Source organism: Rhipicephalus sanguineus, chromosome 6, assembly GCF_013339695.2.
Source record: "Rhipicephalus sanguineus isolate Rsan-2018 chromosome 6, BIME_Rsan_1.4, whole genome shotgun sequence".
Classification (NCBI taxonomy): domain Eukaryota; kingdom Metazoa; phylum Arthropoda; class Arachnida; order Ixodida; family Ixodidae; genus Rhipicephalus; species Rhipicephalus sanguineus.
This window is the reverse complement of record NC_051181.1, coordinates 72,088,584-72,104,701: the sequence shown is the minus strand read 5'-3', so window position 1 is coordinate 72,104,701 and position 16,118 is coordinate 72,088,584. Positions and strand designations below refer to the sequence as shown.

At 48.6% G+C, this 16,118-nt stretch overlaps 1 protein-coding gene and 1 pseudogene across 1 annotated transcript in view; one reads left to right on the top strand and one right to left on the bottom strand.

Moving 5' to 3' along the window:
* Positions 1 to 1,729: 1,729 nt before the first annotated feature.
* On the bottom strand, positions 1,730 to 2,611 carry LOC125758857 (uncharacterized; annotated as a pseudogene).
* A 10,067-nt stretch (positions 2,612 to 12,678) lies between these two features.
* Positions 12,679 to 16,118, top strand: part of LOC119397332 (solute carrier family 22 member 13-like) — a 32,358-nt gene continuing 28,918 nt past the window's right edge. The window contains exon 1 of the mRNA XM_049416533.1: positions 12,679 to 12,886. Coding sequence (XP_049272490.1) covers positions 12,679 to 12,886 — 208 coding nt within the window. The remainder of the gene's footprint in view (positions 12,887 to 16,118) is intronic.

The following is a 16,118-nucleotide window of genomic DNA, read 5'->3' as shown; positions in this document are numbered from 1 at the left end:
TAAAGAGTGTGTATATAACGCTCGCCGTTAGCTACGTGGAGGATCTGTGTTTCGTGGCGTAGTGGATAGCGCCACTCGCTGCGGAGCAAGAGGTCCCTGGTTCGATTCCGCGCTTCGGAAGCATTTTTCTGAATTATTTTTCTTTGGGGCTTTTATATATATATATATATATATATATATATATATATATATATATATATATACATACTTATACATATACGGTGCATGACGGCGGCGACGGCGACGGCAAAATCCAGCCGAGACTGTCCATATAATTCCTATCTCAATAAAAAGAAACTTTTGAACACAAGAAACAAACATCTACAGCTTTGAAGCTAAATGAAGCGATAAACAAAATCACACACACCTACGCACCTTCAAGTGCTGCAGCATCTTCCGCCGCTCTTCTTTGGCCTTGTTAATTCCCTTAACAAAGAAGTGCAAACGCGTAACAAGATAAAACTTGACTACGTTTGCCTTCACTTCTGCCTCATGCAGAATACAGCCAAGGCTCTTGTCTTCAGCCCTAATCAGGGCAAGCACATCTAAAATGCTCTCAGTGTGAAGCTTGTTTACACTGAAGCAGTCAGTGAATGCACTTTCCAGGTATGCTACAAAATCAAAAAGCTGTTTTGATGGGTATAGCAAACCACCCTTGTCATAAAAGTTAGTGAACTCAGCACACTCAAGAGTTTTGCCCTCAGCTGAAGGGATAAGAAGAAGGGAACGACAAGTGCTACAGCCAGACTTTCTGACGCATTTTCTGGCCACATACCGTGCCATGTAATACACTAAGCGGGCGTCGCTGGATTTTTTTACAAGGCTCAGATGCTCTGCGGGAAGGCACTGTTGCGCAGCACTCTCAACACTAGCAAGATTCCCTTCGGAAATGTGTTCATCTATTGCTTCAAGCATACTTGTTGCCTGAGCAGTGCGCATGTCTGTTGTGTCAAGAAGTGATGTCAGTACCACTGGCTCAACGCTTGTACCATGTACTGGCTTAGCCAAGCTATAAAAGTTCAAGCAGTTCACAGTAATTAGGAACTGTTCAGGGGTCGGGTGATCATTGCACCCTGATGACTGCCGTACCACACCGAACAAGTTCTCAATAGGGTTTTGGCTGAGCCTCGAAGTCATTAGGTATTGGTAGCCATGTCTTTGGTTACATAATTTAGCAAAGAAAGCACGCTGGAAATCGTAACCCTCAGGCCTGTAGCTGTTGGCTTGCTCAAGAATCCATTGCCTTTGTTGGTGTGCTGCTCCCACTTGGAGATGTAGTCAAGGAAACGGGAAAGCACAGCAGCACCATCCGAGTCGGGCCAAAGGGCTTAAGACTTGAAACGAGAAGTCATGGCTTTAATGAGGCGATTCATTATCCTGCAAATGTAAGGAATTGCTATTAAAATGGATGAAAATGACGCATACAGTCACACTGGGGCTATGGAAAGGCGCACATTCAGAATGCTAAGGTATACCTAAAAAATGACTCCGTTGCATCAATAGCGCCCTTTCCATAACTTGCTTCAAGTTGGCTTTTGTAATGCTGCAAGCCACGTAGATCCGAGTCCCCGAAAAGTTGAAAAGCGAGTGAAACTCGCATTTTCACAAAACCATTAGGATTGAGGTGACTGGTCGTCAACTTTGGCATTGCCTTCAGAGTGACGTTCTCTTTGTCAAGGTTGAATGCTTCGCGGACGAAGTACATGGACACCTGCAACATTAAAAAAAGTCAAAATAAGTTGCTTGACAAAGTGTTACGCCACGACACATAGGCACAGTATGAAAAAGGTTGTACCCGGCCACTTGTTGTGTCAAAGCCGCCTTTCAGGAGGCAATTGCGGAGGCACTTGATTAGGTGAGGGAAGTCTGAGAGGAAATGGAGACTCCTCTTTTTATCGACGGGGTGCTTCACCTTGCAGACAGTTCTGCTTGCAGTTCCCTGAATACCCATCAGTGTCCACATTCTCCTATTCCACGACGCCCCATCACAAGTGATGAAGTCCACGAACAGTCCTGCCTGTTCTGCCAAGATTGTGGCTTCAACCAATATTTCACCTTTTACATTTGCATGCGAAGCAAACACTGCTAAAATTTGAGAGCATTTTCCAGCAAATGGTACGAACATAACTACCATTCCATGGTCACACGGAAGGGTTGCATCTTCGGGCTGTGTAAATGGACCAATGTCCACAAAACCTTGCAGACGCCCACATTTTTGAACGGAGAGATGTTCTGAGAGCTTTAGCTCATCAATTTGAATGCCACCATGACGGCTGAACTCGTCCATTGTGCTTGTTTTCAGCTTCAATGTTTCTAGGACTTTCTTGTTGAAGCCAAACCCACTCCTATATGAGGCAGTGTATTTTCGGAGTGTGGTGTCACCTGGGAGGACAAGGATGTTGTGCATTCGGATGTGTCTGTAAAGCTTCGGACTTTTCATTCTCATCATGATGCATTAGAGCATCCATTCATTTGTGAAATGCATCCCGTTGGTGCTCTTTCTTCTCGATGCAGCAAAACAGTGTCGTACACTGTCTTGTTGCTTTAGTGGCAACTTGGAAATTTTCTCTTTCAGTGCCTCCTCTTCCATAGCAGCATTCTGGACTCTCATGTTTTCAATTTGCGCTTTTAGGCTCACCACCTTTCTAGAGAGGCGCCGGTGTTTTTGTAGAGTCTACCCTAACTTCTGGGTAGCTGTCCTGATCTTCTTGCGACGATGGCACTTTAGCCAGGAGATTCTTGTCAGGAGAGCTTTTCGGAGGCAGCGGCAGGACAGGCAAGGCATACCTGAAAGAGTATGACATTGTAGTGTGTGTTAGTAGTTATATTGTGGCAAGCAAATGATCACTAAAATGTACTAGAACAGTGTCCCTGTGAGGGAAAGACATTGCAACAGCTCAAGCATAAATACCTTTGCCTCTATAATGATGGGCAAAGTTGACAACTGTCATATTTTTATGAGCCCCCTATACACTAACAGACACCAACGATGCATATTCCCACGCAGTTAGTACTTCAGCTGCGTTTTCAAGCTTACCTTCTGTTGTTGTTGTGGCCACGCATTTTTTGTTGTAGATGGTTCCCTCCTTGACGTCTGTCTTAATCAGAAGCGATTTTGTCATATCGTCTGTAAAAATTGCGGACGCGGACATGGCACCACGACACGTAATTAAACATTCGGCACGAAGTAGAGCCTCTTCAGCTTGCTTTATCGTCGTCACAGCTCCCTCAGACACCAGTTTCCCCTTGAGAAAGATCTGGAAGGAGACTTCCTGCGTTGTGCCGAGCTTAAAAAGGACCGCTCTGTCCGAATGCACTGTCCCTGTATGTGTTTCAAGGTTTGTCAGAGCATACACAATACCTTCGCAGTTTTGAAAACGATGCACAGACCAACAGGTTGACGGAGCTTTTAGCTGTCCTAAATTCTCAGCGTCAATCTTTGGCGAGCTGCAGTCGTCGTCATCGTTGTCTTGTAACACTGTTGTTCCGCTCTCTCTCTTTTTCTTCCGTCTTTCACTTTGCAACTGTGCAGACGCTTCCCGTTTGCGAGGTGCGCGTTCAGCCGGCACTTTCTTGGTCAAGTACTTTGGCGCATTTAGCAGTATTGTTGGCACTGCATCACACGTTAGCGCCGGCACTCCGCGTGGTATTCGGACTTCTTCCCCGTTCACAACATGGATGTAGTCACGTAGAATATATCGGGCTTCGAAATGCAGCTCACAAACCGCACATTGGTCGTCCAATGGCTTGTCGCTGCGATGCAAGTTCTTCTCCCACAGCTTCCAGCGGTCTTCGTCCTTTGGGACGCTGAACAAGGACACTTTCCGCGTCACTTTAACGCCCGAATAACCGGTGCGACAACCTAGAGCATAGCAGTGCCGATGACGGTTCTTCGGCATACTGCCAGCGGCACGGCGAACAGAAAAAACAATGAGCAGCGAAGCTTCTTGCTCAGCTACTACCACAGCTACCTTGCATCTGAGCGGGCGCGACTCGGCGCTTCCCAAGCCACCTCGACCGCAGCGCCCTCGCGTCAAGTGTCCGTGTGGAGAGAGTCGTTTGAAAGCATGGGCGCCGGCAGGGGACCGCGGCACTCAACCTTTCTGGTACACTCTACCTCCACTACGGCATTAAATCCCAACAATTATTATTATTAATATTATTAGCCATATCCTAGCCATAAACGGCTTCACTGTAAACAGTTCAAGCCTCGCGTAAGCTCGGAACACAACGCCTGAATAAGGGTTTCAGCCTGTGATAGTCCGTGCGACATACACGATTGTCGTGTAAGTTGGAAGTTTCATGCACAAACAGGGCAGAAATTCGCACTTACAGTAGAGCGCCTGTCGCGGATAATTCGAACGCATTATAATTAGGACGGAAGAAAAGAAACAACCTGTGTAGTTTGTCTGTACGCTTGCCTGACGCCTGTGTGTGTAGCTGGTCTGAAGCTTGCTGTTTGTGGCCTAGTTTACTTGCTCACATGGCACCATCACTGGCTCATTTTGGCTATAATGCTCGCTCGCGTTGGATTTTGCCTAATGTTGAAAACAGTACTGGCGATGAGTATATATAAACGTAACTTTATTTATTTATTTATTTATTTATTTATTTATTTGTCATAGTATCCACAGCGTCTATGATCATTACATTAGGGGTAGGGGTAAAGAATACTATGTTTCAATGCATAACACAGATGATAATACTTCGTAATATCGTAAGTAGAGGTAGTCAAAGCTAATAAGAACGCACCTCTCGAATTTACCGGTCCACAGCCATTTTATTTTTTTTTTATTCTAGAGAGTAGAGTGCATTTACCGCATGCTTGTAACTTATGTAGCTTATATTGCGGAACCGATGTCTTACGAATGATAGCGCGTGCGGGGCGCTGCGTGCCGCTGCCGCAGCCTTGGCCGCAGGACTTCGCTGTTCATCTACCTGCTTGCGTTGAGTGCTGCTGGGTTATCGCTGTCCATGGCGTCTTCGCCGGCCGTCTACACCGTGCTACGTTTCTGTGTCGCGGTTTGCGTCACGCCCATCGCCGTCACTTCGACTATCCTCGGTGAGCGCAGGCAGCCATTGTGCCCTTGTATTCTTCTCGCGCCAAACAGGGACGCATCTCACGGAAGTGCCTACGCTAAGTATCAGAGCAAACATGCCTAACAGCGTGACACGATTTTATTGCAGCGCGAATTTTATTGCGATAGCAATTATATGGACAGTCTCGGCTGGAAAATGTCCGTCCCCGTCGCCGTCATTCACCGTATATGTATAAGTATGTATACATATATTTTTAAAGACGATAGTCTTTCTTGGGAACTTAAACGCAGAAACTTCGGTCTGCCTGTCTTTCTGGCTGGCTGTCACACTATTCAGCCACCCAGCCAAAGTTTAAGCACTTGCTGAGCGCCCAGCCATCTTTATCTGGTAGCTGCGTTCATACTTGTGAACATTGTCGATGAAAAAGGAAATATTACGCATATCTGAGGCACAACATCAATACGTAAGTATAAGGTGGTGTGTTCCTTTTCTAGAAAATACATAAATACGTAATTCTAAAAACCCTAGCGTTTCATGGGCTGCACCGAAAATGCTAGTGTTGCTTAGGCTGCGCTGAAAATGCGATGCTATGAGCCAGATGCGGCGATTCAACATAGAGGAAGAGGACTCATGTAGTACGGCCGGCAGAGACTATTATTGTCTTTGGACGACATTTGCAGCGAAGCACGCAGATACGCGGCCAATTTTTTCTTATCGACATTCAAACGCCCGTTACCGAGTTGTCATAGCGCTTGTATAGTCTTTGTCGCACTTTTTCGACCACTGGCATATATGATGACGCGATAAGTGAAACTTGGTTTAAGACTTTGGCGCTGGTAACGTTGATAAATTGAAATGAAGCATATGTTTGCTGATAATACTGGTTACCATCAGTAATTTCATTGTGTAAGACATCAAAAACCAGTGCTTCATACGCGCCCTTAGGATATGAAAAGCAACTACCTTTTGATCATAGACAGCGCTGTTATATTTTCACGGTTGCGTTAGGACAACGAGTGGCATCATAACGGATACATACCATCGTTACGTTTACATTCGTTTGGGGCTGCTGTATACAGTTCTTCCATATGTAGAGTTCACAGTTCTCTAAATTTGGCACTATTTGTTCCGAACACACCGTGTAAGACATCAAAAACCAGTGCTTCATACGCGCCCTTAGGATATGAAAATCAACTACCTTTTGATCATAGACAGCGCTGTTATATTTTCACGGTTGCGTTAGGACAACGAGTGGCATCATAACGGATACATACCGTCGTTACGTTTACATTCGTTTGGGGCTGCTGTATACAGTTCTTCCATATGTAGAGTTCACAGTGCTCTAAATTTGGCACTATTTGTTCCGAACACACCGTGTAAGACATCAAAAACCAGTGCTTCATACGCGCCCTTAGGATATGAAAATCAACTACCTTTTGATCATAGACAGCGCTGTTATATTTTCACGGTTGCGTTAGGACAACGAGTGGCATCATAACGGATACATACCGTCGTTACGTTTACATTCGTTTGGGGCTGCTGTATACAGTTCTTCCATATGTAGAGTTCACAGTGCTCTAAATTTGGCACTATTTGTTCCGAACACACCGTGTAAGACATCAAAAACCAGTGCTTCATACGCGCCCTTAGGATATGAAAAGCAACTACCTTTTGATCATAGACAGCGCTGTTATATTTTCACGGTTGCGTTAGGACAACGAGTGGCATCATAACGGATACATACCGTCGTTACGTTTACATTCGTTTGGGGCTGCTGTATACAGCTCTTCCATATGTAGAGTTCACAGTGCTCTAAATTTGGCACTATTTGTTCCGAACACACCGTGTAAGACATCAAAAACCAGTGCTTCATACGCGCCCTTAGGATATGAAAATCAACTACCTTTTGATCATAGACAGCGCTGTTATATTTTCACGGTTGCGTTAGGACAACGAGTGGCATCATAACGGATACATACCGTCGTTACGTTTACATTCGTTTGGGGCTGCTGTATACAGTTCTTCCATATGTAGAGTTCACAGTGCTCTAAATTTGGCACTATTTGTTCCGAACACACCGTGTAAGACATCAAAAACCAGTGCTTCATACGCGCCCTTAGGATATGAAAAGCAACTACCTTTTGATCATAGACAGCGCTGTTATATTTTCACGGTTGCGTTAGGACAACGAGTGGCATCATAACGGATACATACCGTCGTTACGTTTACATTCGTTTGGGGCTGCTGTATACAGTTCTTCCATATGTAGAGTTCACAGTGCTCTAAATTTGGCACTATTTGTTCCGAACACACCGGTCATCGGAAACCGTGAGATTCGGATGGCTTACCGCTCTCCTATGTCTGAGCGTAGCACTCCAAATCTTTCGTATTTGTGGTAAAACACACACACACACACGCTTTAAGCGAAAGCGCTAAATGTGTGGTTCAATCAAGGTTGACTTTGGTTCAATGCCGTAATACAGAAAATATGGTCAAGAAAAAAGTGAACGTGCCCGCGGCGCGAGTTCATCGTCCACTTCGTCCTCGTGGCATCGCGTGAGTAAAAAAAATCACAGCATATCCACGGGGTGAATGATGATGAGTGGGGCGAAGCTACGGAGGGAATCATCTGTAAACCGTGAAACTCTTCCGTGCAATGCGCCCAGTACATAATATAAAGAGTGTGAAACATCGTGTATATATTAAACATCAAACTTTTATTGTACTGTTGGTTTACGTGGTCCCTTCATTATCACTTGTGATCGGTGAAATGCAAGGAAGAAGTCCGCTCCCGAGCGAAAGAGCGCCAAGAGCGACCGCATTCCCCGCTCGCCCTGTGCGAATTAAAGGCAAGGGTAGAGGGAAGACAGGACGCGCGTTCCACGACGCGAGGTCGGTAGCATAGTGAGAAAATGTTTATTTTCTGAGAAATCCACACCAACAGTGTTACAGAAAGGCACTGAAACCTACAATGCTCATTTCGACATACAGCACTAACACCTGAACACCTTCACACAGGACAGTTTTCTTTACTGTCTAAACATCACAACCAACGATATTGAGGCATACTGTAGCCGTGACAGAAAGTATTGTCCACAAACCTCACACGTGGCCATGGCACGGCCAGAAATTATGTACATTTCAAAGCACTTCTTGGTCGGGGAAAACCACCGAGAGCCTCACTTTACCGTTTACTACGCTCAAGAACGGGCAGGACCAGTGCCGCAGGAACTCGACTTCGCCATGTATTGACAGTTGGGCCTCCAGAAAGCTTAATATTGTCCTCCTAAGCTGAGCTAACAACGGCCACTGTAGCCACAAACGTCTCCGACGGACGCATGCCCTGCAGCGATTGCGCCAGAGCACATATTCGCCCGCGGCTATAGCTAACCTGCCGAGGGCCCCTCGGGGGCACCGGTCTCTCGTGTAGTAGTTCGCTACACGCAAACTGGGCATACTTCTATGAACCAGTCGCCAGAAGGTCCTTGCGACCACACAGGTCGAGACGGCGTGTGCCGCTGTTTCGGTACTGCCGCAGTTGGGGCACCTCGCTTACTGCACTATCCCCCATCGCTGGAGGCGATCCAGGGTCGGCAAGATACGCCAGGCCCTCTGCCACTGTAGGTCGGCAGCCTCTTTGGGTAATCTACCTGACGTCAGTTCCAGCCAGGGGAACGTTGGTGGCGGGCTATTTAGTGTCGTTCTGGCTGACACCAGTTGTTCGCACAGCCTTGCTGGCGGAACTTCCCGTGGATTTAGGTCGGGGTCCAAAGCCGTGAGTTCCCGTGAAAGCGCAACTAGCGCTCGGTAGTAAGCGGGGGTGATCACCGCACTCGGGTATAGGTTTCCTAATGCCCTGGGGACGAGTGTTCTGCGCAGCGGGCCTAGAAAAAACATGGCCAGTGGCCTTGCGGGTGCCCCTACATCATCCAATATTCCTAGCACTGTCCTAAGTGCGAGCAGCTGCGCCATCGTCCCTATACACGGGAGACCGTAGCCGCCGAGGCACCGCGGTAGGCGTAGCGCGTCTCTCTGGAGGCGCTCCGTGCTTCCGTCCCAAAAAAAGGAGAACACGGCTCGGTGAAGAACCTGCAACACTGGTGGCGGAGGCAACGTTACACGTGCAAGATAGAAGACGCGTGCCAAAAAGATACACTTAATGAGGTATGCCTTTTCAGCAAACGAGAAGTTACACCTCATTGCCTTTTGTGTGGAATCCACTACTTCCTGTACCAAATCGTCCCAGACATCTGATGCGACTCCTTTTTGCTCGAACGTGACCCCAAGAATCTTTATCTTTTTTTCTATCCTTAGATTACAAGGTAGGTTCGTCTGGTGCAGCTCGCCCAGCACCAAGGCACTGCTTTTACTGATGTTTAGTTTCGCTCCCGAGAGCCTACCGTAATCTTCAAAGCGCCTCAGAGCCTGAAACAAACTATCTAGGTCTCTAACAAAAACCGTTACATCATCCGCATACGCAGATACTGTCACCGTCTCTGTTCCCGGAAGGGGGAGTCCGCGTATTTTTGCGTCCGCCGATATCGAGCGTATGAAGGGGTCGATGCATAGGACAAACAGCATGGGGCTCAAGGCGCACCCCTGTCGAACGCCTCTGGTTAGCCGTATCTTCCCCTTTGCCACCCCATTTATCACCAGGGTGCTCGTCATATTACCGTATATGATCCGGAACAGATCGATTACTTTTGGCTGGAATCCGTATACTCCTAATATGGCAAAGAGGTATTCGTGCCGAACTCGGTCGAATGCATGTTCCTGATCGAGGGATACACAAAGGCCCGGTGTCCTTGTGTGGTCCATGTAGGCGAGAAGGTCACGAGTGAGCGTCAGGGCGTTAAAGATGTTTCTACCGACGACCGAGCCCGCTTGTTGGGTGCATATCACATCTGGCCACCAGTGTTTGAGTCGGCTCACCAGGACCGCCGCAAATATCTTATAGTCGGCATTTAGTACGGTTATCGGTCGCCATGACCCGGGTAGTCGGTGATCTTTACCTCCTTTAGGTATTAAAATTAGTTTCCCTTCTTTTAACGACTCCGGCACCCTCTCATTGCATAGGATTTCATTTATCATTCCTACAAGGCCTTTACCGATTTCCGGCCAGAATTCCTTATAAAACTCCGTAGGCAGGCCATCCGGGCCCGCGGCTGAACCCACCTTCATCGACCGTAATACCGAAAATACTTCGGCCGCGGAGACCGTTTTCAAGAGGCTCTCGCTCGCTGCAGCCGGCAATTTTGATACTGTCGCGCACAGTCCTTCAAGCTCATTATTGAGCGCGTCCGAATCTGCGGCCATATCTCCTTCGGTGAACAGGTCTGCGAAGTATTCAGAGAAGCGCCTGTCTATATCGGAGACACATTCAGACACAGACCCGTTCGGCATGCTAACTGACATTACATAACTGCTCGGGCCGTCTGGCGAGCGCCGCGATCGCAAAAGTCGGGTGAGCTCCGGAGCGTCTCGGAAAATGGTGTCCTGTGCGTATAGGTTCGCCTTTTGGGTCGTCTTCAGGAAGAGCCTATCGTACCTCGCTCTCAATAGTTCCAAATACTCTCTTGTAGTTGGGGTCAGCGGGGCTCCGGCGTTAACTATCCTGATCCTTCTCAGGGTTTCATTCAGATCGCGCGCGAGCCTCATTTTCGCATTCCTGCCACTCTCCTTCGCCCAGTGCGGCCACTGCGACTTGAGGGCGTCCCACTCCAGGGAAGGGTTTCTCGCGTTTGTCAGCGTTCTGTTGATCCCCGCGCGTAGGATATCTTTCGCTTCGTCGTCTGCAAGCACCGCGAGGTCAAATTTCCAGAAACGTTTCCCTTCTAGGCGACGATCTGGCAAAGCCATAGATAGGATTACGGGATAATGGTCGGATATGCGACCCGATTCTGGCGGAAACGAGCCTACCGCCACGTCAGCTACCACGGGAATTAGGCCCTCACTCACGTAGAACCTGTCCAATCTGGTTTCGGAGGTTCCTCTTTTCCACGTCGGAACAAATGTTCCGCCTTTCTTAAGGACCCACGCGTCGTGAAGGCCAAAGTCCCGGGCTAAGGTGGCGAGTTCTCGTGCATTGCTTGTGTTCCTACCCTGGCCTGGGCCACGGACGTCTCGCATGCTATCTAAGACACAATTAAAATCCCCGCACAAAACTGTGGCACAATCATCTAAGAGATAGGGTGTCAGGGATCGGAAAAACGCATTTGTATATCTTGTCCTTGTTGGCGCATACACACAAACGAAGCGCATGCGCAGGCTTCCTACTGCGCATTTCAAAACCAACACGCGCCCCTCACTATCAACCGTATTGAAGACAGACGAAAAGGGGGCGGTGTTCGTTATCACAACGCCGACCCCGCAGCTGCGTGTGGAAGCGAGGGAAAAGAAACATGGAAGATTAAACCGCCTCTGAAAGGCGGCTACATCCGACGGCGACACAAAATTCACTTCTTGTAGAAATAAAATATCGATGAACTGTTCTCTAGCGTAATGTATAACTTCCGTCTGCTTATCTGGTTTGCAAAATCCTTGTACATTTAAAGTTAGAACGTTAACCATGGCTCTAGAGAAGGTCAAGCGGAAAAAGAACCAAACCAATACCTTCCCGTCGGCGAACGACGGGCCAAACAACGTCCGTTACAGGTCTTGGGTCTCGGGCCCGGGGAGGTCCCCGGGGCGCGACGTTTCCGTCGCCGGCAGCTTGCGGGGGTTTCCGGGCTCGTCGGCACTTGACGACGACGAGTAGTGTGGCCGTTTCAGGTCCGGTTTGTCGACGTGCATGTTATCTCCTTGTCCGAGGACGTCGGTTAACTGCTACAACGGGTTTCGAAGGCTGGGGTCTCGGCTTTGTTTAACCGCCTGAGATATCGGGCTCAGCGGCTGCTGGTATTGTGGTGTGCTTGCCGGTTCGGTAGTGGTCCGCCTAATAGGGGAATCCACCACGTGCGTGCGGTGTTCTCGCCCGGCGGCCACCTGGCTACCGGTGTGCTTCACGGACGGGGCCTTGCTCGGCGCGGACTCGGCACCTGAAGGGGAAGGTGACTGCGACGCTTTCGCGCTGTGGCATGTTGACGTTCCCGAGCTCTCCGATTCCGTTGATGCCGCTTGACTCAGTCCGGACAGCGACTCCGCATCCGTAGAAGCTGCCGTGCCTCGTTCCGCTGGTAGACTTGAGGACGCGTCGTCGGCCCACGTGCTCCAATCCTTGACGCGTGCTTCTTCAGGAGAGCTGTCCGTCTCTCTGGCTTGTGCCTCGTGTGCTTCGTGTGGCGCCGCCATGTCTTGACCACGCGTTTCATCTTCCGTAGCAACTGTCCTCCCACGTGCCTCTGGTCTCTCCCCCACAGCCGCGGCGTACGACCTTGGCTGTAAGCAGTCTGCCGTAGCGTGATCCCCGGCGCAGCGGCGGCACGGGGCGGAGCAACCGGTCGTGTCGTGGCCAAACGCTTCACACCTCGCACATCACGGCGTGTGGCAGTCCTTTCCAACGTGGCCCTCTTGGGCGCATCGGGAGCAAACTTTTGTCACGCCCCTATAGTCACACATAACTCTATGTCCTTGTACAGACATAAAGTTGGGTACGGGTTTTGACATTTCCAGTCGCACGACCCGTAGACTGTTGCCCACATGTTGGCGTCCTTTAAAAGTTTGCTCGTAGATCTCCAGGACTTTACCATACTGCGCGAACGCCGCGGCCAGGGAGGCGTCGCCGACGAAGAGGGGACACCGAAAGGCCGTGACGGTGACAACTTGAGGGCCGATCTGGGCTACTGGTACTGCAGCACCGTTGAGCACGAAGTTCCCACGTGCCGAAAGCTTCCCTGCCGCCGCAGCCGTGGCTACGGCGATACAAAACTTAGTTCCACCTTGGTGCTGTAAAGACTTGAGTCCTCTTGGTCCGGTTATTTCCTCAATCGCGTCGATGATGTCATCGGCGGATGAGTCGGTGGGCGTGTTAAAACTAAAGCAATGCGCTTTAGGGGGTGGGGCTCGGAATGCCATCCTCGCGCTGCAGGCGACCGGCTAGGCCGATCGCGGGCACCGGGAGACGGCACGACCTAGAACTGCTGCTAGTAACCTTCTGCCACTCGCTTTGATGAGCCAACGGAACGCGATCGTGCAAGTGCTCCGGCTTCGCATCGCCTCATGGTTCCATTTAGCGTCCCAAAACCAAATATATTGCTCAAGGTGTGCCTTGCGTTTTTCGTAGAAATAATTTCTTTATCATGTACATTAAGACGAAAAGTTGAAAGCTCACTAGAGTGTATCGCCCGCAAAGTATGTCTTTTAGTGTGATTTAACTCTCGTACGGCAGGGTCCTCGCGCCGTTGCCGGTCCACCTCGCCCGTTGACGATCGGGCGAGGTGGCTACATACAACTACTACTACTACACTTTAAGAAAAACATCTGGCGTTCTTTCGTTCTGCTTTTACAAAACATCTGGCGTCTTTCGTTGGTTTATTTCATCAATCAACGGCGTTTTGAACAAAATTTTTATTGTTTAATCACGCACAGGAGAAATCTCACCAGGCACTACCTTGGAGGTAAACAATGGCTGCTAATGGGAATGAGAGACAGAAGAAGTCGGCTTTTAGCTAACACTTACACTTCTACTTCTACTAACGTTTCCTACTGGAACATGCCAATGGCTGCTAATGGGGAATGAGAGACAGAAGAATTCGGCTTTTAGTTAACGCGCACGCTGCGAATTTTTTATTGTTCAACAACGCACAGGAGAAATCTCCCACCGGCACCACCTTGGAGGTCAAAGCGTAAGACTTGTTACGGACTACTACGACGATGACGATTACGAGGGACGAACGGGTGCCGCCTTAAGGAGCTTCGCCCCTAAAAAAGATATGAAAAAAATTAGCGCAGCTTGAGCTAAGTCATGCAAGCCTATAGGTCACAGTACAGCTTGTGGCCACCTAACTAGTCATGACTCGGTTAGGCTTTTACCCTCTCACCCCTCTCTATGCCACCCCTTGCTAAACTGTACTATACAGGCTATGCTTGCTCTCTTTTTTTCGTCTCTGATTATTTATATTTATTTCTGTCTATATTTACTTCTTTATCTTTCTCGCTCTTTTGAAAACCTTCTCTCTTTCTTCTATTTCTCTCTCTCTCTCTATTTTTTATTGGTGAGGGGCACAAGCGGGGCTGACAAGAAATGAATAAAACTGTGTCAAAAGAAAGGCTCAGATTAGAAAAGTGACTGCTTCGGAGATGCTACAAGCAGAGCGCACTTCCATACTACAGCCCGAAGTGCTGTTGGTGACAACCAGTAGATATCAGACTTGTGCGAGACGACGGCCATTTCTAGCCATTACCGCGTGTCTAGCGTACCTAGGTCACACGCTCACGCGCGCACATACGCACAGTGCGATGCACACGCATAGGCACATACACACGCGTGTGGAACAGTAACAGAAGCAACGCAAGCCAACGTCATGCTGAAGACACCTTGGATAATTCTCGTTCTTCGAGGTTGCGGGCCACATGCGCCAAAACGATGTTCTGGCCCTAAACGCCGCGCACAAGCACGAACTCCGTCAATCCACTGAAATAAATTTGCGATACCGTTTTTGAGGGTGTTCAGCAGCTAGCTGGTCCACGTCAGCTTGGATGAGTGCGAATTTTCGTATGAGTTGGTGTTACCACAAAAGTCTACGAAAGTCGCAACGCTTGTAGCGCGACCTGCACAGTAGCGCAACCACACACCTGCTGGTGTATACGCGTTACCGACCAGGGGCGTAGCTAGCGGGGGGGTATTTAAGCCCCCCCCCCCCGAAAAATTTTCTATTAGGGGCGAAGCTCCTTAAGGCGGCACCCGTTCGTCCCTCGTAGTCGTCGTCGTCGTAAGAGTAGTAGTAGTCGTAGTCGTAGTCCGTAACAAGTCTTACGCTTTGACCTCCAAGGTGGTGCCGGTGGGAGATTTTTCCTGTGCGTTGTTGAACATTAAAAAATTCGCAGCGTGCGCGTTATCTAAAAGCCGAATTCTTCTGTCTCTCATTCCCCATCAGCAGCCATTGGCATGTTCCAGTAGGAAACGTTAGTAGAACTAGAAGTGTAAGTGTTAGCTAAAAGCCGACTTCTTCTGTCTCTCATTCCCATTAGCAGCCATTGTTTACCTCCAAGGTAGTGCCTGGTGAGATTTCTCCTCTGCGTGATTAAACAATAAAAATTTTGTTCAAAACGCCGTTGATTGATGAAATAAACCAACGAAAGACGCCAGATGTTTTGTAAAAGCAGAACGAAAGAACGCCAGATGTTTCTAAAGCAAAACGAAAAGACGCCAGCTGCTTAACGAAAGACGCTAGATTTTTCTAAAGCAAGGGTTTTCTAAACAATGAAAATTCACAGCGTACATGTAAAATTAAAGTGAGCTGCAAGTCGTCATAACTCATCGAACCTTTAGTATAAACGCGCCCGATCTCACGTCGGTGATGATGTACTGGGCAGAATTCACGGAAGATTCACGGTTTACCGATGAACCTCCGCAGCTTCGCCCACTCATCATCATTCACTCCGTGGATATGCTGTGATTTTTCTTGCTTACGTATATATACACGCACGCATAAAAACGCACGCACGAACATACATAAAGTGCCGTTGAAAACCCCCCACCCCCGAAAAAATTTCTTGCTACGCCCCTGTTACCGACACATTCATTACCATGCAACTTTGTTTTAACATGAAAGTATTTTGTGCCGGGGCCCACCAACACTTTACTGACGTCATTTCCGTTAACGAAATGACATTGGGAAAATGCACACGAACAGATGACAATGAAGAACTATAACAAAACGTTTCGTTGGCGCGGTTGCCTTGGGAGTCGAACCCAACACCTCTCGGTCCACGTTGTTAGGAGCCGAGCGTTCTACCCACTGCGCTACCGACACACATACTCGAGGCCTTACATACACCCCTTATATATCTCACACCTTCTCAGCGAGAGACTCGTCAACTTGAAGTGGAACGCCTTCGCGGGTCCACGGCTCATGCAACGCATTCTGCCTCTCGCGTTCCTGAATCGCTGTGTGGCAGTGTATACATGAGTAGAGGCC